At 48.8% G+C, this 27,973-nt stretch overlaps 12 protein-coding genes and 1 non-coding gene across 13 annotated transcripts; 6 read left to right on the top strand and 7 right to left on the bottom strand.

Annotated features, from left to right (window-relative positions):
- Positions 1-255: 255 nt before the first annotated feature.
- On the bottom strand, positions 256-327 carry Pdw03_tRNA82. The gene has a single exon. It is a non-coding gene; the product is annotated as a tRNA-Trp (tRNA).
- A 664-nt stretch (positions 328-991) lies between these two features.
- Pdw03_7160 (Nuclear distribution protein RO10, putative) lies at positions 992-1,785 on the bottom strand (the record flags this gene model as incomplete). The annotated part of the gene is made up of 2 exons (XM_014678693.1): positions 992-1,398; positions 1,554-1,785. The coding sequence occupies 2 exons, from the start codon at positions 1,783-1,785 to the stop codon at positions 992-994; spliced, it is 639 nt and encodes a 212-aa protein (XP_014534179.1).
- A 291-nt stretch (positions 1,786-2,076) lies between these two features.
- Pdw03_7161 (UBA-like) lies at positions 2,077-4,793 on the bottom strand (the record flags this gene model as incomplete). Its single annotated transcript, XM_014678692.1, has 7 exons — positions 2,077-2,433; positions 2,490-2,950; positions 3,006-4,235; positions 4,300-4,437; positions 4,495-4,531; positions 4,583-4,651; positions 4,707-4,793. 7 exons carry the CDS (start codon positions 4,791-4,793, stop codon positions 2,077-2,079), a joined length of 2,379 nt encoding a protein of 792 aa, XP_014534178.1.
- A 610-nt stretch (positions 4,794-5,403) lies between these two features.
- On the top strand, positions 5,404-6,729 carry Pdw03_7162 (AMP-binding enzyme, putative; the record flags this gene model as incomplete). Its single annotated transcript, XM_066101576.1, has 2 exons — positions 5,404-6,403; positions 6,485-6,729. 2 exons carry the CDS (start codon positions 5,404-5,406, stop codon positions 6,727-6,729), a joined length of 1,245 nt encoding a protein of 414 aa, XP_065956659.1.
- Positions 6,730-7,104: 375 nt separating this feature from the next.
- Pdw03_7163 (AMP-dependent synthetase/ligase) lies at positions 7,105-9,395 on the top strand (the record flags this gene model as incomplete). The annotated part of the gene is made up of 7 exons (XM_066101577.1): positions 7,105-7,254; positions 7,345-7,415; positions 7,473-7,620; positions 7,683-7,718; positions 7,772-8,818; positions 8,882-9,161; positions 9,274-9,395. 7 exons carry the CDS (start codon positions 7,105-7,107, stop codon positions 9,393-9,395), a joined length of 1,854 nt encoding a protein of 617 aa, XP_065956660.1.
- Positions 9,396-10,115: 720 nt separating this feature from the next.
- Positions 10,116-10,850, bottom strand: Pdw03_7164 (coiled-coil domain-containing protein-domain-containing protein; the record flags this gene model as incomplete). Its single annotated transcript, XM_014678690.1, has 2 exons — positions 10,116-10,570; positions 10,712-10,850. The coding sequence occupies 2 exons, from the start codon at positions 10,848-10,850 to the stop codon at positions 10,116-10,118; spliced, it is 594 nt and encodes a 197-aa protein (XP_014534176.1).
- A 303-nt stretch (positions 10,851-11,153) lies between these two features.
- Pdw03_7165 (Spermine/spermidine synthase family protein) lies at positions 11,154-12,910 on the top strand (the record flags this gene model as incomplete). The annotated part of the gene is made up of 3 exons (XM_014678689.1): positions 11,154-12,091; positions 12,143-12,449; positions 12,509-12,910. The coding sequence occupies 3 exons, from the start codon at positions 11,154-11,156 to the stop codon at positions 12,908-12,910; spliced, it is 1,647 nt and encodes a 548-aa protein (XP_014534175.1).
- A 490-nt stretch (positions 12,911-13,400) lies between these two features.
- Positions 13,401-15,311, bottom strand: Pdw03_7166 (Cytoplasmic dynein 1 light intermediate chain; the record flags this gene model as incomplete). The annotated part of the gene is made up of 6 exons (XM_066101578.1): positions 13,401-13,553; positions 13,616-14,226; positions 14,286-14,379; positions 14,450-14,832; positions 14,892-15,062; positions 15,161-15,311. 6 exons carry the CDS (start codon positions 15,309-15,311, stop codon positions 13,401-13,403), a joined length of 1,563 nt encoding a protein of 520 aa, XP_065956661.1.
- Positions 15,312-15,708: 397 nt separating this feature from the next.
- On the top strand, positions 15,709-16,679 carry Pdw03_7167 (Nucleotide-binding, alpha-beta plait; the record flags this gene model as incomplete). Its single annotated transcript, XM_014678687.1, has 3 exons — positions 15,709-15,764; positions 15,832-16,436; positions 16,495-16,679. 3 exons carry the CDS (start codon positions 15,709-15,711, stop codon positions 16,677-16,679), a joined length of 846 nt encoding a protein of 281 aa, XP_014534173.1.
- Positions 16,680-16,860: 181 nt separating this feature from the next.
- On the bottom strand, positions 16,861-18,276 carry Pdw03_7168 (Phosphatidylinositol 3,5-bisphosphate-binding protein, putative; the record flags this gene model as incomplete). The annotated part of the gene is made up of 5 exons (XM_066101579.1): positions 16,861-17,388; positions 17,442-17,798; positions 17,856-17,953; positions 18,032-18,070; positions 18,168-18,276. 5 exons carry the CDS (start codon positions 18,274-18,276, stop codon positions 16,861-16,863), a joined length of 1,131 nt encoding a protein of 376 aa, XP_065956662.1.
- A 641-nt stretch (positions 18,277-18,917) lies between these two features.
- On the top strand, positions 18,918-20,396 carry Pdw03_7169 (Septin AspA, putative; the record flags this gene model as incomplete). The annotated part of the gene is made up of 6 exons (XM_014678685.1): positions 18,918-18,938; positions 19,034-19,103; positions 19,165-19,281; positions 19,350-19,437; positions 19,490-20,092; positions 20,153-20,396. The coding sequence occupies 6 exons, from the start codon at positions 18,918-18,920 to the stop codon at positions 20,394-20,396; spliced, it is 1,143 nt and encodes a 380-aa protein (XP_014534171.1).
- A 1,680-nt stretch (positions 20,397-22,076) lies between these two features.
- Positions 22,077-25,920, bottom strand: Pdw03_7170 (Rho guanyl nucleotide exchange factor (Rom2), putative; the record flags this gene model as incomplete). Its single annotated transcript, XM_014678684.2, has 4 exons — positions 22,077-22,166; positions 22,257-22,688; positions 22,745-23,175; positions 23,229-25,920. The coding sequence occupies 4 exons, from the start codon at positions 25,918-25,920 to the stop codon at positions 22,077-22,079; spliced, it is 3,645 nt and encodes a 1,214-aa protein (XP_014534170.2).
- An 802-nt stretch (positions 25,921-26,722) lies between these two features.
- Positions 26,723-27,629, top strand: Pdw03_7171 (ATPase, F0/V0 complex, subunit C; the record flags this gene model as incomplete). The annotated part of the gene is made up of 8 exons (XM_014678682.1): positions 26,723-26,770; positions 26,829-26,846; positions 26,902-26,914; positions 26,993-27,075; positions 27,150-27,256; positions 27,312-27,396; positions 27,458-27,543; positions 27,593-27,629. The coding sequence occupies 8 exons, from the start codon at positions 26,723-26,725 to the stop codon at positions 27,627-27,629; spliced, it is 477 nt and encodes a 158-aa protein (XP_014534168.1).
- Between the last annotated feature and the right edge of the window lie 344 nt (positions 27,630-27,973).

Below are 27,973 nucleotides of genomic sequence, written 5' to 3' on the forward strand. Positions count from 1 at the left end.
GATATGGTGAGACTTTTAGCCCGCAAGGGCTCTCTCTGTGGCGAGACACCTCGGGCATTGAGTCTTAAGCTCTCCTATGAAAACGGACAAATTCTCGCGAGCTACTGACTATAGGGTTCGGGGGTGTCCGGATAACGCCTACGAGGCACATCTATGTATGTCCGTTTAGTTTCACTATCTACTTAGGGTTTAACGCACGCCATATAGTGCACTAAAGGGTCTCATGCTCGGGAGGAAAATGAAAAAAAAAAGATATGAACCCAACCCGATTTGAACGGATGACCTTGAGGTCTGGAATCTCACGCGCTACCGCTGCGCCATAGGTCCTGTGTTTGTGAATTAAGAGTCTTGCGTGGGCTTCATAAATGTGTTTCATTTTGCTGGATTTGTATAGATGGTTCTACGCATACGCTCCAGCGCTGGTGGCCTAATCATGTTAGCGAACACACAGCGCCATCTAATCAATTTCGCGGGCAGTGGAAGCCTAAATATAACAAGTTAACAGTTAATTTACCGCTTTCTTCAAAACAAATCAAATTTTGTGGGGCGAAGAATCTGGGGTCAACTAGCGCATTCCAAGTAGCTTTGAACATTCCGAGGAATCTATGGAATGAGGCGTGTATATAGTACCAAAAAATTTTCACAGAATAGATATAACTTAGTGATAGAGAGAGGCCTGGGGGATAGCATTGCTTCCGCCAATTTGGAATGTGTCAATTTCCTAGCTGAACGAGCTGGATATCACAATCCTTCGGATTCCACAAATATAGACTGAGGGTATCAAAGTTTGCCTCCGTATTTTTTCAAAATGCATCCTTCCGTACGTAATAATGTACGTATGTTAACATGAGATTCATAATATAAACACCGTACGCCCAAATCAGATGTATCATAGCCAAAAAAACACATTAGCAACAGTTCGAGACATCATACCTCTCCGGCTCCTCTTCAGGATATCACCCGAAACAAGGCATTTTGACAAGACTCATTTTTAAATCTCCCCCTCTCTCCCCTGCCTAACAACCTCCCCCCTCCTAACCTCCCTCTCAACGTCCTCGAGTCTTCCCTCCCACTCAGCCCAGCACTCCCCACTCCCAATAACCCCGACGTCGTACCAGCGCTGCAGCACACGTGCGGTACGCACTCGCAGCTCTGAGATCTCGGCCGCCTGTTCGCTCTGCATCCGCGCGAGCCGATCTAGCTGTGGCTGTAGCTCAATGAGTGCCGCGGAGCTCTGCGCATCCGGCACGGGGAGGTCATTTAGTGATGTAAGGCGCGAGGCGGTTTCGGGGAAGGCGGTGGCATAGGAGAGGACTATTGAGGCTAGGGTTTGAGTTGTGAGGCCCTCGGGGATTTGGTTGGGTGGTGTTGTTTGGAAGAGATCTGGGTTTCGATCATCTGATCGGGTTGGTGTTAGTACAAAAATAAATGAGACGATTCGGAGTGAATAGGTGAGGGTCCAATATGCGAGTACCAGATGTCGAAATTCAGATAGGGAGAAGGTAAGAGATGAGGGGGCATGTTGTGATAGTGATGCGCGTGTTGTTACATACGGAGCTGTAGAACGTCCCGTACAGCTGGAACACTTCGACGAAGTCGTTCTAGTTCTGATTCTAGCCGTGCGAGTCTGCGAGAGACTGTCTCGTCGAAGGATGCGGGCTTTTCGGGCGTGGTAGGGACGCCAGTCCAGTCTGTGGCGCCGGTGAGGAGGTACGTGAGACGGCGTAGGCGCGCCTCGAGGAGTTCAATAGTGGCACCGGCCACTGCGTCACTGTCAAGAGCCATGGTCTGGAGAGATTTAAGATCAATTGGGGGAGTTGCGAGGGGAATTGAAGGGTGTCAGGAGCTTGGTGAGGTGCAAACATGGCAAAATGTGGGGACAAGCTTATCGGCCACAAAAAGAGCACCTGGACCTCGGGAGGGTTCTACATCCTAGATCGATACATGGGAATATAGGGTCCATTGCAGGGAAAGAATTCAGCTTATGGCCGAAGCTTGATATTGCTCTACAGCCTCTAAATATGTATTCATCATTCAATCGTAATTCATAGGCTTCCCCGCATGCTTCATTCAATGCTAGTCCACATGCTCAAGATGATGTGCTATGTCCGCATCATCTCCATTGTTCCCCCCTGGAACTGCTTGCGAGGCAGTGGGCGCCATAGAGCTAGTTGCGGCACGATGGCCCAAGAGACTCGCTCCACCCTTCTCCTGCATCTCTTGGCTGGGGTTTGGGTCGTCGTCGAACCTGGAGACCTCGTAGTCAAAAACATTCACCTGTGCGGCCTTCTCTGACATTTCAGGCTGCTGTTCTTTGTGCTGGGTTTCTGCGTTGTTCGATTCCGCCCAGGAATCTTCCTGGTCACTAAATATTATGGTAGGGGTATTTTCGAATTCGCTGGCAAAAGCATCATTGTCTGTGTTCACGAAGCCCTGCTTTCAGTTAGCCGGAAACTCTAGACCGATATGAGAGATGCCGTGCGCCTTACCTGAAGCTGAGACGGCGCAGGTTCAATTTGTGCATTCACTGCATTCTCGCTCGCATAAACGAGCAAGACTGAACTCCACTCTTCACGGGCGGCTTGGAGGACTTCAATCTCCTGAACTTTCCGAGTGGTGTAGCCAACAACTTCGCCATCCTGTGTCGGTGTAGTGTTGCCTTGGGCTTTTCTTTTCTCGGCTTGTCGGGTCTTTCCATCTTCCACCGAGAAGCTGATACGCCACCACTGGTAGTCATTACTGTTTTCAGTGTCCGAGTCCATATCCATCAAGTGGGCAGGGGAAATCGTTCTGGAATTTGATAAAACGTAAGTCACATGCGGTTCAGTGCATACGCCTCGTAGCGTATACTTGTGACCAGGGGGCTCGGAAGGTGATTTGGGAGATTCGGTAAGTGTCTTTGATATCTCACGGAGAGACTCCATGGCACTCTGCTTTCTAAGTTCAAGTTCTGCGCTCGTGTTGTTAGCCAATAATATGAGCATTGTAGCAACAGCAGTTTTTACCTTTGAGCTTGGCTTCTATGTTTGTGGCAATTGCTCTCAATTCTTCTGCGACTCGCATTGTCTCCGAACCTACTGCCCCGAAGCTGGATGGATCAGACTCACTCACTTGCTCCCGCGCAACTACTGGCACCGCCTGAGCAGCTTGCTCAAGGAGTTCCGTGATCGTCGAGCTGCCCATGGGTTCCCGTGGGAAGGTGTAGCGATGAATGAGTTGTTCAAGTTTCAACACATCTCCCTGTATCTGCTGTCGTTTTGCACGAAATTCACGAGCCAAATCTCGGCAGCTGCCAAGATACCGATCTGGATAGAACACAGAATGAATGCCCACACCCACGGGGTTTGGTTTTTGAAGAGCATCGAGTCTAATGACTAGCACCTCTGCTAAGTGTTCAAGCCAGGCGTCGTCAAGCTCGTTCCCCGGTCTGTCAGACCATAAAGCCGAATCCAAAACGTCATAGAGCGTTTGGTCATTGTCCTGCTCAACCGGAGGATCAAAAGTGAAGAGCTCCCTGGTATCGTGCTGAGAAAACTCGTACCAAGGTTCTTTCTTGTATGCATGCGACGTGAATATGGTTGCAAGTGGATTTTCAGGATCTGCTTGAGTGGCTGCACCATGCCAAGCCTCCAAAAACCTGGTGACGATCTCCTCTGAATCCACCGATAAGGACGACATGCTATTGATCTTTGCTAAGCTGTCGCTGCTGCCAAAAGCACGTTTCGTGGTATCCATAAAGGCCATCAGCCGCTGGGTCTCATGAATTATGTCATCCCAGTCGCGATCCCCAGTCTTGCCATCATTCACCGTGACAATCTTTGGAAGATTGATCGTTTGCCCGTTCCACCACTGCGACTCATAGCCGTAGTCAAATAGCGGTTTATTCCGCAAGAGCAATGCTTCTCGGGCAAGGGGAATGCTGTGGAGAATTGTCAAAAGCCCTCCTAGATAAATGCCGTTAGGGTTCGGGCGGATGAAAGCAGGCTCGCCCTCTACTCTTTTGCGATCTTCCGGGTCTGGGCTAATCATGACTTCTTCGGAGGACGTGTTGAATAGGGTCATCGCCCAGGCACCTTCTTCGTAATGATCCCGGGTTGCTTTATTGAATTGCGGCTGTTTATGCAGCGTCACCCCGATTTCCTGCTGTCCTATCTCCGAATTCAAAGACATAGCAACTGCCTGCTGCAATTCCTTTTCCTCGCGTTCTGCCAGACTGAGACCTTGTCCGGAACCATCTGTGTGGTCAAATAACAGCAAATTAGCATACCTCTTACAGTTAAAACGTCAAGATTATGATACCTTTCGGAGCGATCGCGATAGAATCTTGATATCCCAAATTTGGTTCTTGGTCGCGTATGTCTGCTCGGGAAGGAGGGCGAGAGGGTGGTACTGTCGTTGGCATCGGTGGCGCATTGTCTTGTTGGGCAAAATCCCATGCTGGGGGCGGAGTATGTTAGTTCCCAAACCGAATTCACACAAGGAAGGTGATCGTACAAGCGTCGGTATTGTCATTCCAGTAACTAGTAATCGGCTTTGAAATGTTAGACCATAGCCAGGAGTTGTTGCGCATCGCCAAATTTACCTTCAGCTGAGAGCCTGTCGGATCTTCGAAGTACGCGTTGATCGCTTTCTGTGAATCGAGGTTGTTTCCCTGTACGCAAAAATTAGCTGTAATGTCATTTATCAGCCCAGTTTCAGTCACCCACCTTCAAAAAGGTTATGGCTTGCTCGCGTGTTGTGCTTGTGAAGCTGACAAAGTTGGTGATAGCTTCCTCGGTCGGTTCGGAGGCCATATTGTATGGTTCTGCACTAGAATTGGAAACCAATAGATCAATGTACAAGCATGGCAATGCAAAAAGCAGATAGAACAAAGGAAATGACGACTGAACGTAGTTGGGAAAGGCACAAGAGAAAGACAAAGTCGCGGAGCTTCCCCACCACATGACGCCAAGCGTCATTCCACTAATTACGTCTCTTTTGTACTTCTTGTGCTTCCCCTTGTCCTCCGGCCATGATTGTTCTCTTCTTTGAGCCTAAAATATACAAGCTTGGAAATTCTCAGAAACTTCTTTCAGTTCTAAGCCTATTCCGAGTTTAACAAGGTGCATCGGTCGGACCAGTTCATGTTTACAATGAACTTGTTTTGTGTTTATGGAGAACATTGTCTCCCTTTCATATGTTTGGATGGCCCGCTCACGGTCTTTACATCACAATACTATTTACGGTTGAAACAAAGCAGTGTAAGATAGTACTACAGCACTTGAATTGTCTGAGAGTTGAGGCGAGCGAGTATAAAGACCCTTCCCTCCCGCACCAGATCATCATTCATCACAACAGCCAGCATTTCACCTTCACTTTCACTTTAGAGACCTTCATCAAATATTCTATTATATAGCGATCAAAATGGCTCAGACACGCAACAAGGCAACCAAGAAGGCCAAAATGGTCAATGCCCCCAAACCCATCAACAAGAAGACTACCAACAGACGTACCACCAGCAAGGCTCCGACTCCTCCTGTCGATATTTACAAGCTCTTCCCACCCTGGGGCTCCGAGGAGGCGCTAAACCAGACTGCAAACCAGGAAGCTACTGATATCCTCCTAGCCGTGTATCATGACATTAACGCCTACTGCAACCTTGAGAGACTTGCGACAGAGAAAGTTTATGGTCCTGTAGAGACTTTCTCCAACCTTCTTGTCTTCACAGAAGGATTTGTGGAACGGGAAATCGGATACTACATGTCCTGCGTGGAATCCTTCAAGGCGGAACGTGGTGAGTTTCAACTGGTCACACCTAACAGCAGATTCTTCGAGTTTGTTACTGCGCTCGGATGGAAGATGTTTGCTATCTGTTCCCATGCCGAAGCATTCCGACGAGGTATCAAAGAAGCCGACGATAGAACCTGGGGGTACCTGGTCCAGAAGATTCAGGAAAATTTCTTGAGCATTGAACTTTTTGCGCACAGCCGCACTTTGAAGTGGCGTAATATTCTCTGGGTCCACCAGGGCTGCGCTATCCCAGGCCTGCCAGATATGAAAGCCGACATTGAGACACACATGGCCTGGAAAGTCGACCACCCCCACCACACCATCATCACACTCGACGGCAAACTGAAAGAGCCCACCTACAACGGCAAGTTACAAGAGCACATTAACGAGAGTATCTATGATCCCAAGAAGTGGAGTGGTCGGAAACAGGACCCGACGCTTCGCCAAATGCCCAATGGTAATTCGACCAATGTTGGATGCGAATGTGCTCTATGCGGCAGCCCCGCTTCTTGCGATTGCCGCTTGACATCTCGGGCAGGAGAACTGGTTGAGCTGAGAGAATACCCTAATACCGGTACTGGTGTTCGAGCGTTGACGAGATTTATGCGCGGTGATATTCTCGAAATCTTCATGGGTGAGCTTCTTCCCGATTCCGTAGAAGAGGTATATCCTCTGACACAAAGCGATGATAAAATCAATGCGAATAAGGGTTCAGTCCGCAATTTATGTACAATTTGTCCCCACCAGTTTGGCAACTGGACCCGTTATGTCAGCCACTCGTGCCGGCCCTCGACGCAGTTCACGACTCGCACCATTGGAGACCGAGTTGTTTGCACACTTGAGGCCATTCGTGATATTCTACCATTTGAAGAGATCACTGTTGGCTATGGTGATAGGTACTGGAGTTCTGCAGACTATGCCTGCCTATGCGGGCACTGTGATGGGTCTGGGATTGAGTAGAAAAAGTCTAATCATCTGATGGGTTATATATTTTGTATTTTGGAGTTGAAAAATGATAAAGATAGCAAAGCTTTGAATTTACCATTTCCTTACTTTCTTTTGATAAATGTAGGAAACATGTACGGAGTAGTGTCCACGAATACAAAGGTGATGGGGTGAATAACGTCGGGTAGTTCCTCGGGATCCCCGCACCAAACTGCGGGGAAAGCTATACTTTCCGCGGACCGGCTGCTATCACCTGTTATTCCAAGCTCATTTGGGTTGAAATCCTTACCTGTTACCTGTTGTAGTGCCCTGTTCGGGGCTGACACAGTCAATTGCAGCCCTCAGGCAGAGTCATGAGACGTTGGTCAAGTTAGCATTGGAATAAGAGCCATGAGCTACAGCGGGATTCTCACAGGCCTTGGCCTGAGAGGCCGTACATCCTTTCGGCAGTCTGTGTTTGGATGGAGGAGAGTCCTTCAGCAAGCACCCCTGGTCAAGAGAGGACTACTGACAGAGAGCTATGCACGTGGGCCATCAGGTGTGAGTATTTTCTGTTCAAGAACAGCACTGAAAAAAAAAAGTCAATTGATGGGTAGCAATATGTATCTGACCATAGTGCTTTCAATTTAGCCACCCTTGATTGAGTCCACAGTTGGGGACCATTTCGCCAAGATTGTTGCGGAATACGGAGACAGAACAGCGTGAGAATAGTCAAGATTGGTCAACTGAGATTCTAAGATGCTAACCATCCGTTATAGTGTGATCTCGAGACATCAGAAGGATCGAGCGACCTATGTCTCCCTAGACGCAAGGAGCAATGCTCTTGCTCGGGGGCTAGAATCAGTAGGCGTTGAGAAGGGAGAGCGGGTTGGAGTCATGCTTGGGAACTCGATGGAATACGCTGTGGTACGATGCGGGATTGTGAAAATACTCATGAGGGAAACAGCAAGGTTAATATTTGTGACCAGGCAACGTACGCGTTGTTTAAGCTTGGCGCCATTTTGGTAAGTTGGGCCGATCATTGTGGCAGGGGACATCGTGTCTAATAATCTTGTAGGTTCCGCTAAACCCATCTTTCAATATTGCACAAGTGATTGCGGCCCTGGGCCACCTGCAATCTAGTCATCTTTTAATCAGCGCAGAGTCCAATATGCCCCGAAAAAAACCACGCAGCAATCTTCCTTTACTAGGTGACCTTATTGAGAACTTGCACAAATCAACCCTGGAGTCTGCACTAGTCCCATCCCTGAAGAATGTCATTATGGTCGACAACTCTGAAGGCCGCGTGGATGTATCTGCCTACAAAAGCTTGACGTCGTATGCATCAATTATGTCCCAACTAAATGCAGACGGCCGCCCGCTTCCTCCTCGAAATCTCTCGTCGGATGAAACTGTGAATATCCAGTTCACGTCGGGAACTACATCAATGCCCAAGGCGGCTTGCCTCACCCATCGCTCCATCCTGAATAACGGTTCTCAGATCGGTGACCGCATGCTTCTCACACCAAATGATATTGTCTGTTGCCCACCGCCGCTGTTTCATTGCTTTGGCGGTATAATAGGCTATATGGCGACAGCTACCCACGGCTCGGCCATCGTCTTCCCCAGCGAATCCTTCAATGCTCGTGCCACATTAGAGGCCGTACAAGAAGAGAGATGTACCGCGCTGCACGGTGTGCCGACAATGTTCCTCGAGGAGCTGAGTATGATCGAGACGGGAGAAATCTCTAGCGAGAGATTCCAGCATCTTCGCACGGGTATCGCTGCTGGAAGCAGTGTTCCTCCCGAGGTAATGAGAAAATTGCACAAAGTACTGAATCTGACCGAATTGACAATCTGTTATGGAATGACGGAAACGAGCCCTGTCTCGGCTATGACAACGACAGATGATCCCATTGACAAGCGGATCTACTCCGTCGGAAAGCTCATGCCACATGTCGAGGCAAAAATTGTGCATCCGGTGAACAAGCAAGATATTCTACCTATAGAGAGACGGGGTGAGTTAGCAGTGAGCGGGTACCTGCTGATGAAGGAATACTGGGCCGATCCAGAAAAGACCGCGGAGGTGATGATTCCAGATGACTCTGGAAAGGTGTGGATGCATGTGAGTTCACTATTCTGTTCTTTGACTTTGATGAAATTCTTTCCTCTGACGTCACGGGTTTAGACCGGAGATGAAGCCTCCATGTCACCAGATGGATACATAACTATCACTGGACGGATTAAAGATTTGATCATCCGCGGTGGCGAAAATATACACCCCCTGGAGATCGAGAATTGCTTGCTAGCCAACAACGACATTGCAGAGGTGTCTGTCGTCGGCGTGCCGGATGTGAGATATGGCGAGGCAGTGGCTGCTTTTGTTATTCCTCGGGACCATGGCTCAAAAACACTTACTGCTGAGGATATTCAGCAATGGGTGCGTGACAAGCTTAGCAACCATCTAAGTAAGTCATAACCCAGCTAGGGAATCTGCATCACTTCCCATTATTTTTAGCAGGTCTTCCCTCATCCTAACAACTGTCCGACGGACTGAGCTGATGTTTTGCTTGCTTATAGTTCCGAAGCATGTCTTCTTCTTGGGCCCTTTGGAGCCTTTCCCCAAGACAGCAAGTGGAAAGATTCAGAAGCTCAAGCTCAGGGAGAAGGCCATTGCGCTTTTGGCAAAAAGTGCCGCCTGATTAGTAAGCAATGAGGTTCAGGCTTGACTCTGCATAGATTACAAGAGGACAAGTGCCTGGTATTTCTGTGCATACTAGTTTGTTGAAGTCTCATTTCTCATCGGATGGAATTGTAATATGGTCATGGAAAGTTAAATTGCGAGCTTGGGTAGATATGTTTCTACTATTTGTCTTGGAAATTGCCACAAATCAACCAAAGGTTGTCAACAAAGGACTAGCAAAAAAATAGCGCAAGGCCGCATAAGCGGCCGACTATTTAAAAGGCCAGTAAGAATCAGAGCAATGTGTTCACTCGGAAGTGAAGCCTCAAAGGTCAAAAATGGTCGACAGACAAGGCTCATTAGCAAGAGCCAGTAGCTGAATAGCACGAAGCCACGAATGTCCTCGAAGCAACGGAGAGTTTTTAACGATGGTGTCAGTGTGAGCACTACTTTCAACCAGGATAGTAGCTCGTGGAAACCAGCGGCCATTGCAGACACATGTGATTATGCCGACATCTACATCTCGACGGCAACACGAAGCTGTCAATGGGGTAGGAGAATAGGAGACCTGAAAGCAGGGTCAAGCTCCTCTTTTGGCTGCTGGAGGGCGAGATATTTCAGACGTAGCCGAGTGATGTCAGATAGACCGCCACGAGCGATATTACAGCAGTAACCAGCAAGCAAGCTTCACCGTAAATAGCTCACATCTCAGGTACATGTGCAACAAGTTTCTCTGAATTCAGAAATCCTGAATGCCTGTTTCACCCTGGAGATTTGGATGAGCGTCGTCCTCGCGAATGCCGTCAATCACCCATTCAGGCTCCTCGTCCTCGAAATATCTGTCTTGCTCATCCGCGTGGTCATCGTATTCGTCATTTTGATCAACAGTCTTGTAGTCGAAATCAGAGTCATTGCCTTGCATGAAACGCAATCCCATCTCCCACCGCCAGAGTCGCTCGCCTTCCTCCTTATTTGGGGGTATCTCGTCACGGTCCTCGGCAAGGATTTCCCCATCTGGACCGCGAGTGTAGCTCATCATGGCGTTAGGGTCCGGGTTTGAGATCGCATCCAACTTGGCTTCAGAACGCAGGAGGTCAGTTTCCAAAACACCTGAGAACCCCTTCGCTCGCCCCTCGGCCTCTCTTTCTTGCGTTGTCTGGAATCTGCGGATGAGGCGATCGTATAGTAACGGGTCTATGGAGAATCGAGCGGGATTAGCACTGTGTTCTTTCTTTTACGCCTCTGCATTCAAAGCCAGCTGGCACCAGAAATAAACCTGGGTAGATAATGTGTAAAATAATCAACTGGCAATGGGAGAGAAGAGAGCAGGCGGACCGGCTAGCTCAAGCCCCGCCGAGAAGTATTCTGGGTGGAAGTCCAGATACCGCTTGCGACGGTTTTTGACAGTGACAGCTGTTTTTGCGCTGGACGCATCTTTGACCGTGAATCCGGAATCCTTTGGGAAATGTGGCATCTTTGATGTATTTTCAGAGTGTGGAGGTGGAGATGACAGAGTTGGGAACGCGGAGCTCGGCGGCAAAAGTGCCTTCACCTCCGCAATAACTTTTTTTCTTGTTGAAGATTATCTTAATATGTTTCTATTTTGAACGCGTAAGTCAAGGATCTGATTCCAAGTACCTTTTCAGTATTCATTGAATGTTTATTGCAATAAGGAGGGAAAGGAGACAAGGACACAGTGTCAGATTGCTAAAAAAGGTTACAGATGCTCCATCTTGGTTAATTTCCCTAACATCCAGAACTGCATCAGCTGGAAATCATGTCTGTCCAGGACATGTTGCGACACATTGATGTCCGCCGGTTCACTACCGGCGTGGTTTTGCTGATCTTGCTTGCCTTCTACTCGCCCCTTTCGAAGCTTGTCTTGTCTCCAACATATGGATCACTCCCCGCGCATATCTTCCATAATTTTGGAGTAGCCATCTTCGGTGGGGTCGGATGGCTACTTAAGGATCAAATTCTCAAGCGCCTGGGCCGTCTCGGTGGTTTCATGCTCCCTGTGTTGGCATTCTGGGTTCCGACTCTCCAGTACTTTATCAAGCAGCAAAGCTCTAAAATTGGCAACCCCACAGGCCCAGTGATCACAGAGCTTTGCGGTTACTATCCTCTGGTGCTGTTGACCGTCGCCTATGCTGGAAAGCAAATTCAGACTGCTTTGAGACTCGAAGCGCAGGGCGACGTGATCGCTGAGCATGTGCCCTTGATAGGTACGTATATCTTCTATTCAGCTGGCGATCACATTGCCCAATTTGTTCTTTCATGGATTGTTGGGACTTCGGTACTTTTTACCAGAGTCGGCATGCAAATACTCCTCGCGGCCGCCTACGCTGCGCTCATCCCATCAAAATGGCTAGTCTTGGCCATTCCCTCTATAATTTTCTCAGTGACCTCAAATGTCCATTTCGCTGGAATTAGTGGTGTCAATTCTGCAATTGAACACGAAGGTTACTCTCTCTTGGCACGACAAGAAGCTTACACAGGATACATTTCTGTTTTGGAAAATCAGAATGACGGATTCCGGGTTATGCGCTGCGATCACAGTCTGCTCGGTGGACAGTGGACCAAGTGGGCATCAGGCTACCAGCCTGAGGTTGAAGATCCTATCTATGCTGTCTTCGCCATGCTCGAGGCTGTCCGTCTGGTTGAGCCGGACCATGGTATTCCCCGCATCGACGCAGACAGCAAGGCTCTGATCATGTAAGAAACATGGAAACCCAATCAATTACCCAGTTTACTGATAATAAACAGTGGTCTTGGAGTCGGCACCACCCCATCTGCACTCATCAAACACGGCATTGAAACTACCATCGTCGAAATCGACCCTGTCGTGCACAAGTTCGCCACTCAGTATTTCAACCTTCCGCCCAACCACATCCCCGTCATTGAAGACGCCACAAAATTCGTCAAGAAGGCAGAATCCTCCCCAAACACACCCCAGTATGACTATATCGTCCACGATGTATTCACCGGCGGTGCCGAGCCCGCCGAACTCTTCACATACGAATTCCTCTCAGGCCTCCACTCGCTCCTCAAGGAAGATGGTGCCATTGCTATCGTGAGTCACATGAAACAATAAGCCCTTCATTTTACCACACACTAACGTTGAAAATATAGAACTACGCTGGTGACTTGACGCTCTACCCAACCGGTCTCGTCGTCCGCACTATTCAGGCGGTCTTCCCATCTTGCCGCATTTTCCGCGAAGAACCCGCCGGAGAGGACGAAGACACCGACTTCACCAACATGGTTCTCTTCTGCAAGAAAAGCTCCAACACACCGATTCAATTCCGTGACCCTGTGCCGGCAGACTTCTTGCGCAGCAAGTCTCGTGAAAGCTATCTGGTTCCCAAGCACGAACTCGACCCTGCCATGTTTGCCTCTTGGCCTGAGGCTGGCAGATCTCTTCTGTGGGCGAAGGAGGTCGGAAGGTTGTACAAGTACCAGGATCGCAGTGCGCTCAAGCACTGGGCTATCATGCGCAAGGTTCTGCCTGATGCCGTGTGGGAGAACTGGTGAGTGTTGAAAGGGAGCTGAGTAAAACTCGATCGAAGATCGAATATTGCTCTTGCTTTTGAATTGTCTTTCTGTGTATTTCAAAGGATTGAATGGTACCAAATTTTAGCAAAAAAGACTACGAGAATTTTTTTCTTCAGTTCTATCAAGAAGCATTTTAGGGCATTGCTTAACAATAGTAACTTCAATAGGAAGCATACACATCTGCTTGTTGTTTCGTCCTTTCTCCTGCTAGGAAGATCTTTAGATCAACAAATCACAGACATCTTATTGGTATCATTATCCAACACCTGCCAAAAAGCCATGGGGCCCCCCGTCACTGCTAGAGTGATAACAGAGCGACTGCCTCTCCTTCACAAATGTGCGGTGAAAGGCCCCCAAGAGCTCTTTCATCTCCATATATCAAACCGCCCAGCCCATCGCCAGGAGCGAGAGTTCCAGCCCCTGTATCATGTACGCACAAATAACTAAAATACAGTGAGAAAAGAATGAATCAAGCTGAGGGGCTGCCACGAGGACTTGGGCCAGGTTTCTTGACGAGGCCAGCGAAGAAGTTCGCCAAGGCTTGGTTGTGGGCTTTCTCATCATTGCCGCCGGTGCCTGCATATGGGCTCTCTTTCTTTAGGGTTCGGCTAGCCTCACGGTCCTGGGGATAATGTTTAGCTATGTCCGGGAAGGGTGCTGACGCCACGCTAGTTGGGTGCTTACCCGAAGCTTTTTCAACATATCATCGGCGTCCACTTGAATTCCGCCCATGTTGAACTGTACAGGGCCGATGTGATCGTTGACTTTGCCTTCGTCGGCCATGGGAGACATCTCTAGTTGGGGGATTGGCTGATTTGAATTCTCCTTTTCATCCTTGGCTTTGAGTTCCTCTAGTTTCTCCACTTGGGCAGCGAAGAAGTCTTGGAGGTCAGTGGTCTCGATTTCAATCTTGGTCGTGTTGCCATTGGGGTTGGCCGCGCCTCGTTTGGGATCGGTGATCGTCTGTTCGAACATGGTCACTGCGCTTGTGCCTTCTTCTGTTGGGCTGTTCTCACTCTGCTGGTTGTCGTCGGTGGATTGATAGATTGACTCGGGAGGATCCTGGATCTCAATTGACCACGCTGTCGATACTCCTTCCATGTCAAATCCTTCCCGAATAATTCGGATCTTACCCCACGAGTCCCAGTTAGCTGGCACCAGGATCTTGTCTCGGTCAATCACATTATGTTTTAATGATTCTCTTTTCAAAAGAGAGTGTATGCCCAGAGAAGAATGAACTAGGCCCTGAAGAGAGTTTGCAAGAAATGGGGTAGTATAAATGAGCGATGCGCCGTCTGTCTAAGGGTCAGAAAAGAGCTCAAAATGGCCAAACACAGGGTGATAAATTCCTTACGCTTCAGAAGAATCGTTCTGAGGAACTGGAGAACGAAGTCGAACTGCTCTTCATGCCATCCATAATCTTTCTCCAGTTTTTCGATCTTATCCGCCTGAGAACATCGAGGAGTCAGGTCAGCAACGGTTTACCAGAAATTGATTTCCGGATAATAGTTTACGTACCCCTTGGCAGACAACACACATTGGGATTCCGAGGCCCTCATCCCACTCACCAGGTCCTAGAGGTATTGTGACCGGACCGCTTGAGTTTGACATGCCGCCTGCAGCTGCAGAACTGGGATCAATTCCCCTTTTGCGATCGCGCCATTCCGTCATAGTCTCTTCCATAACGAATTTGGTTTCATCGTCAAGCGAAACGAGCACAGAGCGCAGTAGACGGGTCCATTCTCTTAGCCGTCGAACCCATGTCCATGGGTCTGACCAGTCCATCAAGATAACAACTAGTGTTTCCGGGACGGACTTGGGAGTCAGGAGTGGTTTGAGGAGAGGTGCAAATGACGGAGAAGGCTCCGAAAGCAGATAGGCCGAGACACGGGCCAGAGTATCTGCATGAAAAGAGCATTAGCATAGGAAAAATTAGGAAAAGAGGGCATTTTCCCTGTACCTTCCTTATCCGCATCGAGGACATCTCGATATGTGTATCCAAGCGCAAACTGATTGGCGATTGGTGGTGTTCTCCCTTTACCTTTCCGCTTGTCATTTGCTAAGCTGGGGTCTGCAGACGTATCTGCAGAAAAAGTATCTAGAAATTCTCTTTGGCTGTCCGGCGTGCCACCTATCACCGAGCTATCAGCGACATATCCAAGAATTGAAAGACAGAACCAGCACTGAGGATGAGCAGGACTGGAATGCTCGGACGAAACTGATACTAACCTAGCACTAGCAAGTTCTTTTCAGGCAAGCGCTTGCCGTTGGCAACAGTATCTAATAGAGAGGACCAAATGTTCTTCTTGGAGCCATCTTTGCTCGTTGGTCGACTGCTCGTTCCGGCTGCCTTCGACCCAGGATTCGGACTGGAGGACATTGTGTGTAGTCCTATTATGCCTCAAAGGGCATTAACCCTTCCAAATCCTTCCAAATGTTTGTCTCTACCGTAGCACAGCGGAAATATTGTGCGCGTGGAAATGTGGAGGCGGAGGGGGAGAAAGGCAAAGCAGCGTCGCAGTGTCAGGGGAATCCCGAGGGAGATAGGTAAATGTTGGCCCCGGTGAATACAACCCTTCTTGCGAAAGGATTTCGGATTGTAAGTCACCAAAAAAGAGGAAGGTCTTTTTCTGGCACGTCGAGCAGGGGGCTAGTTTGCACTATGAAGGTGCGTCTCCGTAAACAATTGATTATTACGGTTCCGCGGGTCTCCACATTTCTCTCTCTCCAACTTCTGCCACATCTTGAATGTTTCTCTCTCACACGCATTTTACCCCATGAATTCTATTCGCCAGGTCCAGGCGCTCAATAAGCGCGAGCTTGAGCATGCGATGTGAGTTGGAACATGAAGATCTCTCAACGCTCTTTTTCCCGCTGACAATCTTATCTTCCACCTACAGACCCCCAGAGGCATCATGGCATGCAGACTACCGCGACACAGCCTATATCTACATCGGAGGGCTTCCATTTGATCTATCGGAAGGTGACGTTATCGCGATTTTCTCGCAGTATGGAGAACCGGTACATGTCAATCTAGTTCGCGACAAGGAAACAGGCAAGAGCAAGGGATTTGCCTTTCTGAAATATGAGGACCAGCGCAGCACGGATCTTGCCGTGGATAACCTCGGCGGTGCAACTGTCATGGGCCGCTTGCTTCGGGTGGATCATGCGCGCTATAAGCGGAAGGATGATGAGGAAGAGCAGGACAATGTCGCCAAGTTGATGGGAGATTCGGCTGCTAGTGAGAACAAGAAGGTCAAGGAGCATGACCGGAGAGAACTCGAAGAAATGCGACCGATACTGAAAGAGGAGAAGGAGCTAGAAGAACTGATTCGGAACCACGACGAGGAAGACCCGATGAAGGAATTTCTCATCGAGGAGAAGAAAGAAGAGGTCGCTGCTGCAATTCAGTTGTGGAACAGCACCAAGAAGTCATCTAGACGACGCGATGACAGCAGAGAACGATCAAGCCGGCACCACCGCCGACACCGCTCCCGCTCCCCTCGTGAGCGTAGACATCGAGATAATCGTTCTCTAGACAAGGAGAGGCGATCTCGCTATAGGTCACCCGAAAGGGGAGAAAAATCCAGAAGGGACCGATCACCAAGGAATTCGCGCTCGCCCGAGTCCCGAAGACACCGCAGTGACCGAGATAGGCACGATCGCCGCCATTGAAAGCTATACGAGATATTATCATATAAAGTCCCCCACGGTTGTCTACGACGCTGCTACAAATCTTTCTCGCTGAGATCCTCTCCTTGCAACTTGGGTCATCTTGGGCCAAATAAGAGTGCTCCCCAGTCCAGAAAGCGATGCAATGATTCAAGCTTGATGTTGATAATAAGCTGGATGCTGCGGACAAGGTGTTCGTTATTTGTTGTGCGATACACTGCAACCCTTGTTGTGACCTACTGGAGATTGTTCTTCGGTCAACCAAGGTATCTTTTCCAGCCATCCCGCGAGCAGTATCTCTTTCCTTCCTCGCCCTCTCGAAGCACAAATTTCTCCCAACGCCCTTCTTTCCCAGAGCCAACTACCAACAGAGTCTGGTCATCGTACCAGCCTATGAGGCCTATTTGAGGTCGACCAAATGATGGCCCCATCGGCGGGACATGCGGGGAGCCCAGGTTGGCTTGTTCGCCAATCTCGAAATGTGCGCTGGCAAATGAATAAACATCCGAGAAGACACGAGGAAGCAGGGGAATTTTGCCAAGGATTCCCCATTTCTGGCTAGGAGCTGCTTCCTCGGATGCTGGTGACGGTGACTGACTGCGATGATTGACGGGTTGCTGGTGGGGGATATCAAAGATGTGGAGAGTGGACTTGTCAGATGTTACTGCCAGCAGAGTATTGGACGGCGAAAAGGAAATTGAGAAAACCACTGCGTGATCAACACCGCGTCGCAATTCTGCCAGCTTGGTGCAATTCCCTGTAGCGAATATACGAACCAAAGTTCCCTGTACAAATATTAATAAACCACCCATAGATGATTTCAGCCAAGAGAACCTACTGACTCACTCGCAGTCGCCAGCAAACTCCCATTGGGACTTAGGGCCATAGCACGCAACGGTGTGCTATGTGCGGGTATGATGCTGATATTGTTGGTCTCCAGCTCAATCAATTGGACTTGGCCCGGGGACCGACCCGGAAAGGCCAGCACCTTGTTATCGAGACAGGCCAGCCCTAAAAAGTTGTCGGATGTCTCAAAGACAGAGAGTTTCTGGGGAGGATTGGAGAATGAGAATATATGAACGCTGTTCAATAAAACAGCGACGATTTTTGATTTGGAGAGGCGGACACCGAGGACGGAGGTGCGGAATTCAAGCGTGATGGCTGCTTTCTGTTTGGCATCGTCCCATATAATCAACTTAGGGATCCCTGTGAGCTTAGATACCCATAAGTCGTGCTAGAAATGATTGCTTACCTTGTTCTGTGGGAACTTGGGATTTTTTCCACCCCCGACAATAGCTAAGTAGTTTGACTGGCCAAGCATCTCCGCAACCCCAATGCCCGCATTGAAATCTTAAATGAAAACAAGGTAGTCAGAATAAACCTTTTCATCTTTGGCTTATGCCCGACCTTTGAAGATCAACCGCTTACCTCTCAAAACCTTGAGCTCGCAAGGGTTGGCGTTGTATACTGTTCGAGTCGTTGATCAGCCTCGGCTTCCATAGTTCATGGCATAAGCTAGCTTCTTCCAAGGTTCCCCGTGGCAGATGACTGAAACTTCCCTTACCACAAAACCCGGTATCTAAGCCCACTGAGAAGCAGCTGTTATCGTGATTAAATGTTGCTGAGAGTGAATATGGCCCGGTGGACTCATCGATGGATTGGCGGGTATTCATCGCTGTATGTTAACAATTCATAGGAGGATTTTTTTGATCGGATAGATAGTTGGAGATAGATGATGTATAGCGAATTCCCCAAAGCCTAATTAATAGTTGATATTAAGGTCTTAAAGGATCTTTCCAGGTTCAAATGGTTCAAATGGCTTCATAGGATGTCTGGGATCATCCCCGAGCTTCTTAATCGATAAGAGCAATGCGGGCAAGATCCACATCGACACCTCAGGCCATCAATTATATAATCGAACGGTTGCCAGCAGCGACCCACTTTGATCAACCCCTGAGTTGCTACTTCAGTTTGTTGACGAGGATCAAGGCAATATTAAGCATGGGAATAGGGGGAATGCTAAGCATTGGATTGACTATTTAATGCGTCTTGTTTTTTCGTCGAAATCCACCAATCCATTGTGACTGATCAAGAGGTTTTGTAGTAGTGAAAAGTAGCAGACTGGATAAGAAGAGCTGTCCCGTGATTGGCCACCTATTTGGGAAAGGGGGAAACACGAACTGTCTTTCCTCCCCCCCTACTCTCTCCAGACTCTCAGGAGAGCCAAGTTTCACACCCTTCCTCCTCGTTATTAATTCCTTGCTTTGGGCTTCTTTTTCCGGATCACACTTCTTTAATCTTCCTTTAGCTCACAATGTCGTCAGCCCTCAACGCGGTATGTACATTCTCCCCTTTTGTTGGAAGCTTCCCGCTTTCTCAAAAAGTTTCCCAAGCTAATTGCATGCCCGTACTCGTTCCGGGTAGATCAAGATTCGTCGCAAGAAGAATGTCAAGAAGGGTATCCAATTCTGTTTGATGGTGTGCGGCGCCAGTGGAACAGGTATGTTCTAAACGAATTACTTGACTTTCCGGGGACTAACCGGTTCTCCTTTCTGCAATAGGTCGCACAACTTTTGTCAACACTCTCTGCGGCAAGCAGGTTCTGGAGGGCAAGGATGCCGATGATGCTGCCAATGCTCACCTTGAAGAGGGTGTCCGTATTAAGCCCGTGACTGTCGGTCAGTTGAAACCGTCCCCCGCGCACGGCGCTTACATTAAGCTATCAATACTGACACCGGGACGACAGAGCTCGAGTTGGACGAGGAAGGAACCCGCATCGCCCTGACTATCGTCGATACCCCCGGATTTGGTGACCAGATTGACAACGAGGCCAGGCACGTACCCACGGATACCCCACACATGTTCATGGACTGACTTTTCGGATAGCTTTGGCGAGATTGTCGGTTACCTCGAGCGTCAATATGATGATATTCTTGCAGAGGAGTCGCGAATTAAGCGTAACCCTCGATTCAGGGATAACAGAGTGCACGCTCTGCTCTACTTCATCACACCCACCGGTCACGGTCTCCGTGAACTAGATATTGAATTGATGAAGCGCCTCTCTCCCCGTGTTAATGTCATTCCTGTCATCGGAAAGGCCGACTCGCTCACCCCCGCCGAATTGGCCGAGTCCAAGAAACTGATCATGGAGGACATTGAACACTACCGCATTCCCGTTTACAACTTCCCCTACGACATCGAGGAGGATGATGAGGATACTGTGGAGGAGAACGCCGAGCTTCGTGGACTGATGCCCTTCGCCATTGTCGGCTCCGAAGACTTTGTTGAGATTGACAACCGGAAAGTCCGCGCGCGTCAGTACCCATGGGGTGTTGTCGAGGTTGAGAACCCTCGTCACTCAGACTTCCTGGCTATCCGTAGCGCTTTGCTCCACAGTCACTTGGCTGATCTGAAGGAGATCACTCACGACTTCCTTTATGAGAACTACCGTACCGAGAAGCTCAGCAAGAGCGTCGATGTTGGATCTGGGTACGTTTCTCTTGATACTATAAATCTCGATGATTAATTTGCTAACACGCGAATGAGCAGTGGCTATGATTCTGCTATGAACCCCGAAGATCTTGCCTCCCAGTCTCACCGCCTCAAGGAGGAGCAGCTCCGCCGCGAGGAGGAGAAGCTCCGTGAGATTGAAATCAAGGTACAGCGTGAGATTGCTGAGAAGCGACAGGAGCTGTTGGCTCGCGAGAGCCAGCTCCGAGAGATCGAGGCTCGCATGCAGCGGGAGCAGCAAAGCCAGGGCAATGTCGGCGAAGCAGCCAACGGAGAGGCCTAGATATACCCTGTCGACGATGTGGCTCATTCAGCGGGGCGCCGGTTCGCATGTGATACCGTTTGTGCCAACAAGGACTTTTCACGGCACCGACAAGTTGGCTTTTGTTTATGGGATAATATTGACTGTTTATTCACGTTAATAGCTTTTTTCTTCTTTTCTTCTTACCTCTGCGGGGATGGGCCACTCATAGATTACGGCACTCCGGTCGCGAATTGTGGGTGCAATGCTTCTCACTTACAATGGGAGACCGAACTATGTTGAGTTGGGAATTCTTTTTGCCAGTTTCTGGAATCCCGATCCTCGATGTGTTTCGCTCGAGTTCAACCCGGTGACTGTCTTCTTTCCAGCACGTGTTTTCTGTCGTGCCCAGGTCATCCTCCTTCTTTTTCTCTTTTGGTCACATCCCAGCTGCCTCCGTGATATGGTGCCGTATCATTTCTCTTTCCTCCTCTTCTCTGCTTCCTCTCCTGTTCTTGTCCAAAGTCCGCAGCGCAGCAATATTCCCTCTTCCCTTGTTTTTTTTTGCGTTCGTGGCTCCTGTCTCCTGTCTTGCTCATTTATCTATCCTTTCTCCTCGCCTTCTTCCTAACCCCTTTGATAGTAATTGAGGAAGAAAAAGTACTTGACTAGCTCGCTTGCTACTTTAGTCAGTTACTGTGTACTATCTCAGGGAGTAGTAGCATGATTTGGTTTATGGCTATAGCCAAGCCGTCCACCTGGAAAATCATCTACACAGATTGAAATTTTTGTTCTGGGCTTGCTCGACCTTAAAGTCAGGCGAAGAAAGATGTGCAAGTTTAGGGCTTCACCAGCAAAGCGATTAAGTTCTGCCTAATTTCATAATTCCCTGTCTGCTGGTCTAAATCAATAGAAGAACAGTTTATATGCTATTCATTCCATTGTACAAATTGCTGCACGTCGATCAATCACCAAGTTCTGGGCTACCAACATGGAGATACACATCTCATTGCTTGATGTATACATATTATTTCAATATGCTAACATCAGAGAGCGATGGAAAAAGAATGTGAAAGAAGATCGAATACTATGATTGTATTAATCACATTAACCAACCAAACTCAAGTCTACTACAATTCTCCCCATCTGAAATGCAATGGTGCCGTTCACATTAATGGGATTCCGAAGTATAACAGACAAAGATGCCTCAAACTCAAAAGGATACAGGTAGAACGAAGATGTCTCGAGAATATGGCCATGTGGAAGGAGACAGAGCCATCGGGAGATAGAAGAGCCAAAGAAGAAAAGGTAAAAAATTTTAAAATGAAGAAAAAAAGGGGCATATGCAATCAGCATAGAGGGTAAAAAAAAACGAAACGCAGTGAAAAGCAAGAAAGCAGACACGCAAGAAGTGGTATTTGTGCTCCATTGTACATTGCGTAGAAATGACGGGAAAAAAACCCCGATCTGATGTGATTGGTGTCGAGGAAAGGGAGGAATTGGTGTTGTGAAGTAGATGCGGATGATCCCCTGAACTGTTGTACAGACAACAAGTACAGACAGTCACAACTTCAGGAGTGTGCTGCAATGGTGTATGCAGTGAAGGTTGAGTGCCATTGATAACCGTAGAAAGAGACCTCCCTGATGCTCTACGAGAAGAGAGATGCGGGCGACAGCGGCGATGTCAAGCAGGGTTTCATTGTGGTATGCACCCGTCTGACATCAAGTGGCGGCTGGCTGTGGCTTGTTGGTCCAGAAATCTAAACTGGCAACAGTGTCATATCCTTGCTCATCTTCGTAGGCGTAGATAATCTATCAAAACCAGTCAGCGCTTGATCAGTGATATAAAGCCCGTGGAGAAGCCACCCGGGGACCCAAAAAAAGAAAATTGAAGTGACATACCTCGCGAGTGGAACTGTGTAACATGCGAATATTCTTGCCGGTCATAAGATGCGTCAATTCACTTGTTTCGACGTGTCGAATTTCAACGAAATTGGGTTCGAACGCCAGGATGTAAGGGTAGGACAAGGCGAAAGAGTTCGGGTTGCCTTCCCAGGCGATCCTCCAGTCCGGACGGGCTCGCCACCCGTTGCGGTTGACGAAGAATGAGAAATCACTATAGTTGAGTAGGAACTCGCCGTTCAAACGCTCAATATGGATGGGCTTGACATTCTCCTTTCGTGCCACAAAATCAAGAGATGTGTCGGCTTGGTCAAGTAGAGACTGCGTCTCCGTTGTTTCCAAACTGACCACTTCAAAGCCACGTGCACAACCGACGCACAAAGTAGAGCGCAGGAAGTGAATGGAAGAAGACTCGGCAGGGATGTAGTATTCCTGAGTGAAACTGTTAGTATGAAGTGAACTACAAACATGCGAGATATAGTTCGAACCTTGAATGGCTTAAGAGTATCCTGGCCACCCTGGAACATTTTGCTGACAGCAGACTTCTTTTTTCCCTTTGCCAGATTGTCCATCGGCTCGTAGACCTTGATAGTACTTGACAGCGCCGATGTTTTGACCGAACAGACAAGATGACGACCGAGACCAATGCCTGCCTTGAAAAAGTTGGCATGACCCTGAATTTTCTTGGGCCGTTTTGCCATGCTGTTCTGGCCCTCAACGTAATCGAGAGCGTCCATTGGATAAGAAGAAAGGGTTTTGTTTGCCAAAACCAAAAGCAGCTGGTACTCTTCTAGAGTGTCGATTTGCGTGACTTGAGTGGCCTCTAGAACCTTTCTTGGTTTTGCAGTTTTGTCCTTGGGCCAGCGTTCAGAGACGAATATACCATTATCAGTCCCGTAGACCAGCTTTCGGCCTCCGTCTAGTAGTAGTTAGCGAGTGAGACTTTATTTGAATACGAAACTTTTCACTCACCAATCGGAACAAGACAGTTGATCCGGTTGACCGCTGCGAAGAAGCCCTCGCTCAGGATCGTCTTGTTGTAGAAATTGCTGTTTCGCTCCCACAGTTTGTGTTGTTGCTGCTCTACTGCTTCAATAAACTTCCGCCGTGTGGCGCCGCTCGTTGCATAGAGAGTTTGTTCGTAACCACCTTTGCCGAGATGTCTAAACGTGATAGGCAGGCCGCCATCTTTGGCAGGAGGGGGATTGTTGATGACAGTCTTGTTGGACAGGAGACTGGACGAAGGTCTTTTGGCAATACCCAGTCGTGGGATAACCTCTTCCATCTGAGCGATTACTAACAGTTCCAAAGGAATGGGTTTCCTATAAACTCGAGATTCCTCGCGTTTATTCACCACTTTGACACGAACTAGCAAGACGGCATGGTCAAAGAGATACGCAGTAACATCGGAACTATCGGCTGTAGTCTTCTTGAATGACATCTTCATGAGCATTTGCCGATTTTCCTCTGTAAGCTTCAAATCAACATAGTCCGCTGAGTTGAACTTCAGCGCAGCGTTCAGTTGGACCAAATTGAAATGGTTCTCCGCTTTTCCACTTTCGGCATTGACACGCGAAAGGAAGTCCTTGATCAGCTTGATGGCCTTCGGAATATCTTCCTTGTCAGGAGTTCCATCCGCACTATTTTTGTAAACACCTTCAAGCAAAAGCGGGTATCTTGCAAGACGAGTTGTAGGCTTCGTCAAGTAACCGTTCAATTCTAGCTTTCGGGATTCCTTGAGACGTTCCGTGTCCTCAACAAATTTGGCGAAGGCTGGGTTTGATGCTTTTTCCTTCTCAAACTCGTACTTTCCGTAAAGTTGGTTGGCACCATATTTGATAAAAGGATCAAAATTGGGAACATGTTGACAAAAGATGTCACCAATGGTTTGAACGACTGGACTCTCCTTTTGTCGAGCATTCAGGGCTTCACAAAGAGCGCTGTTAACCTTGAGAACTTCCAAGCAGTTGCCAAACACGGTTCGGATGAACTTCTCACGCCGGTGCTCCGGAATTGGGGAGTGAGTGGCGGTTCCAGCAGCGCGCAATGGTCGCATCCAGAAATCTCGCAAATATTCTAGATCCTTGACAAAATCACGCTCCGTGTACATGACCTCGAAGATAATCTCCTGTCGTTTCTTCTCGTGATCGTCAACAGAGTCCGAGACCTCCTTGGGCACTGTGCTAATCCACAACTTTTGATTATCATTGTCGTCATCATCATCGGGAGGAAGAGCAGTTTTGGATTCCGATGTTCCCAGTACCTGCTGAGGTTTCAGATTCAACCTGGCTTGCTGCTCGAGTCGTCGCGGACAAGCAATGGAATAGCAGAGTGTGTCCCGGTTGCAAGTAGGAGAATAACATTCAGTTAAGAGGGTGAAGACACCATTAACCTCGATTGTCGACTTGTCTTCTCCCATTGTTTCCTTAAATTGGTAGACCTCTCCGGGTGCATCTCGAAGACGGTGGTCATATGTGACATCGTGGAAGAACTTTTGAGCATCCAGCGCACGGCCGAGCAGAAGAGCGAGGTTGCGGTCGTTGGTTCTGATGATAGAGCTGATCAAGTCAACCGAATCAGTACCAGAGAAAGCATTCTGGTACGAGAGACCGTTTTTCTGTCGTTCGCCGAGTGAGATCTTCTCCCTGAAAACCTCAGCGACGAGAGAAAGTAATGCAGGATATACCACCGGAACTTTCCGCTGCGAGTCCCTAGAAACAAGGGTAACTTGACCGGAGGAGGCCTGTGTGGCTTGGCTTTGAACGCTCATCGTCCGATCGGGCGCAACGGTGGATGCCATGGACATAGTCCGAGATCTCTGTGATGCATCGCTTGGTTGACGAGATGCAACAGACTCATCAGGACTGGGCTGCATCGTTGAGTCGTACCTTATTGGAATCTGCTGGTCGTGACTTGACGGAGGTCTGCGGTGTGGAATTGGCCTTCCGCTGTTCATAATATGCGGATCCCGATCCGATGACCAGGAAGTCATAGACATAGCTCGTTCGTTCGCATGTTTTTCTGGGACAGGTCGACCGAGCTGTGTGACCTGGGCCCCAGCATGATACTGCTCACGGCGAGAGGCAGTGGCAGATGTGTGATTGAAGTTGCTTGGAGGGGTTTGATAAGGCGGCCCGCTTAGTTTTGCCATTGATCTTGACCGGGACGAATCAGAATTCAGCGCAGGAGGAGGCATAGCGCGATTGAAATCCCTAAGGTCTGGGTATTGCGGAGTAGGGCTTGGTCTTGACTCGAGGCGTTGAGGTCGAGGATAGGCAGCAAAGCGTTGTTGGGTATTTGGGTTGTGTCGAGGGGGCTGATATGAAGACATTGTTGCCGAGGCCCCTGGATTGTAGGCCTGATATTGCCCAGACTGTGGGGGAATAGGGTATCCATTTGGTGGTGCCGATGGCGGTCCTTGTCCATTTGGCATCTGCCGTGTTGGCGGAGGCGGCGGTCTTTGAAATTGGGGTTGTGTGACATGCGACGACATGGTATGAGCGCGAGCCTGGGAGAATTGTGGGGTCTGCGAGTTCATGGTATGGGAGCGTCCTGCGGGTGGTGCGCCTCCGAAGATGTCAGAATACGCTGCATCCCGCTGCGTGGACGAGGCGGGTCCGTGAGGCCGGTAATTCCGGCTACGTTGGCCCCCCAAATCCGCCATTTTCACGATTTATCAGCGATCGAGGACGATTAGCGGCAGTTTAATCAGATACGCAAGTTATATCTATCTCGGAATGCGAAGAAGGCGAAAGGGGTATCCGGATTGATCGTGGAGAGCGTTCAGGGCGTCGCAAGAGGTCTGTTCAAGATCGTAGACAACGAGAGAAACAATAGAGGTGGAACGTGAGAAAAGATTCCGTAGGTAATGACCTGAAATAATGGATTGTCTCAAAGCACTGATGGGACTCAAGATTCCATAACTCCTCTCAGTCTGGATGGGGAATTTAAAGGCGATATCAAACCGGTATTAATGGGAAAGCGCCAGGAGCCGTGAGCGCAACAAATTCAAGGCTCCTTTCGATTTCATGCCCTCAGCATCCTCCAGTATTCGAGGTGAGTGGCAAAGGTAGGAGAGTTGTTGAAGGTGAGGGTGATAGTTGGATGTTGAAAATGCAGTAATAAACTGAGGGGGGGAGAGGGACCCAGGAGAACGAGGATGGCTAAGGTGACGGCGAGGCCGGTATGGTAATTTCAATAGAAAGACTCCTGATGTGCCCGAAATAGGGCGCTTAGAGCCGACATCTGAAATACAGTGGGTACGGTATCGTCACCGCCCAGAACGAGACAATGGCGTGGACTACGGCGGGCGAAATGGCCATGTGGAACACCCAAAGCCCCGAAACCTCCAGCTATCAACAGCCCGAACTTCTCACTGTACTTGATATTGATTGTATCAAACAGGCCTCATTTTCTTCTTTTAAATCACTAGTGATTTGCAAGTTTGGTCTTGCTCCAACGTCACGATGGCAGACAGTGAGCTTGCGCCCAAGTTCGCTCCGTTCTTCTCCTTCGTGAGTTCAAGGTCCCGAGAACGTTGGCGTTGATAGACTAACAGGCTTCCTAAACTAGGCTGGAATTGCCGCTGCAGTGAGTTCCTCATATGGTTGTTCCGATTCGACAGTACACTAACAGTTCCCTCCAGATGATCTTCGGGTGTACGTGAAATACCTCGCGTGGATGGAGCTAGCTCTCTAGGTTCTAGGTATTCGGACAAACAGCTTACCATCTCACAGCGGCAGGAGCGGCTTATGGCACAGCAAAGTCTGGCATTGGAATTGCAGGTGTGGGGACCTATAGGGCTGATCTCATCATGAAGGTAGGACACCAATTATCCAGGATTGCTAGTTCCGTGATGGATTAGACGGTAGCTAACTGAGTTCGTTGCTGCAGTCCCTCATTCCCGTTGTTATGTCCGGTATCATTGCGGTTTATGGTCTCGTTATCGCTGTGCTCATTGCGCAAGCAGTGGGCCCAACAACCAATATGAGCTTGTACACGTATGTTTCGAGAGTTGGGCTGATGTGGAGCTTGGAACAAGCTAACACTGCACAGAGGCTTCATGCATCTTGCCGCTGGGATGTCAGTTGGTCTCACGGGTGTGGCTGCTGGTTATACAATTGGAGTTGTGGGCGATGCAGTAAGAACTCTTTATGCACAACAGCGTGAGAGGACCATTGAAGCCCTAACAGCTAGTTTAGGGTGTTCGAGCGTACATGCAGCAGTCTCGGGTCTACGTGGGAATGATTCTTATCCTGATTTTCGGCGAAGTTCTTGGGCTTTATGGGTATGTTTCTGAGTTGGATTCTTCAGATTACTTTTACTAACATGGTCAGCTTGATTGTTGGTTTAATCCTAAACTCGAAGTCTTGAGCGCCGAGCGATTTCATACGACAAACCATCCCACAACACTTTTTTTTTGTTCCGCTACGGTCATCCTGAGCTCGAAGAGACACCGATGTGTACCAAAAACTTGACCAGGAAAGATAATGGCCATGGGACTGGATCGAGATATGGACCGACTGGATTCTGGATCGAATACATTCTTATCTCCGGTGTACAATAAAAGGATCTTATACAAATCTTATATCAATTCGGGTCAAATCACTTGGGCAAAGCCAAGAGCTTACTCAGTCCGGTTTATCACCGTAGTTTCTTCCCGTTCAGCCCCGCCCCCAATAGCAAATACGTCAGAGCCAGAACTTCCGTTCTTGCAA

This window comes from Penicillium digitatum, chromosome 2, assembly GCF_016767815.1.
Source record: "Penicillium digitatum chromosome 2, complete sequence".
NCBI lineage: Eukaryota > Fungi > Ascomycota > Eurotiomycetes > Eurotiales > Aspergillaceae > Penicillium > Penicillium digitatum.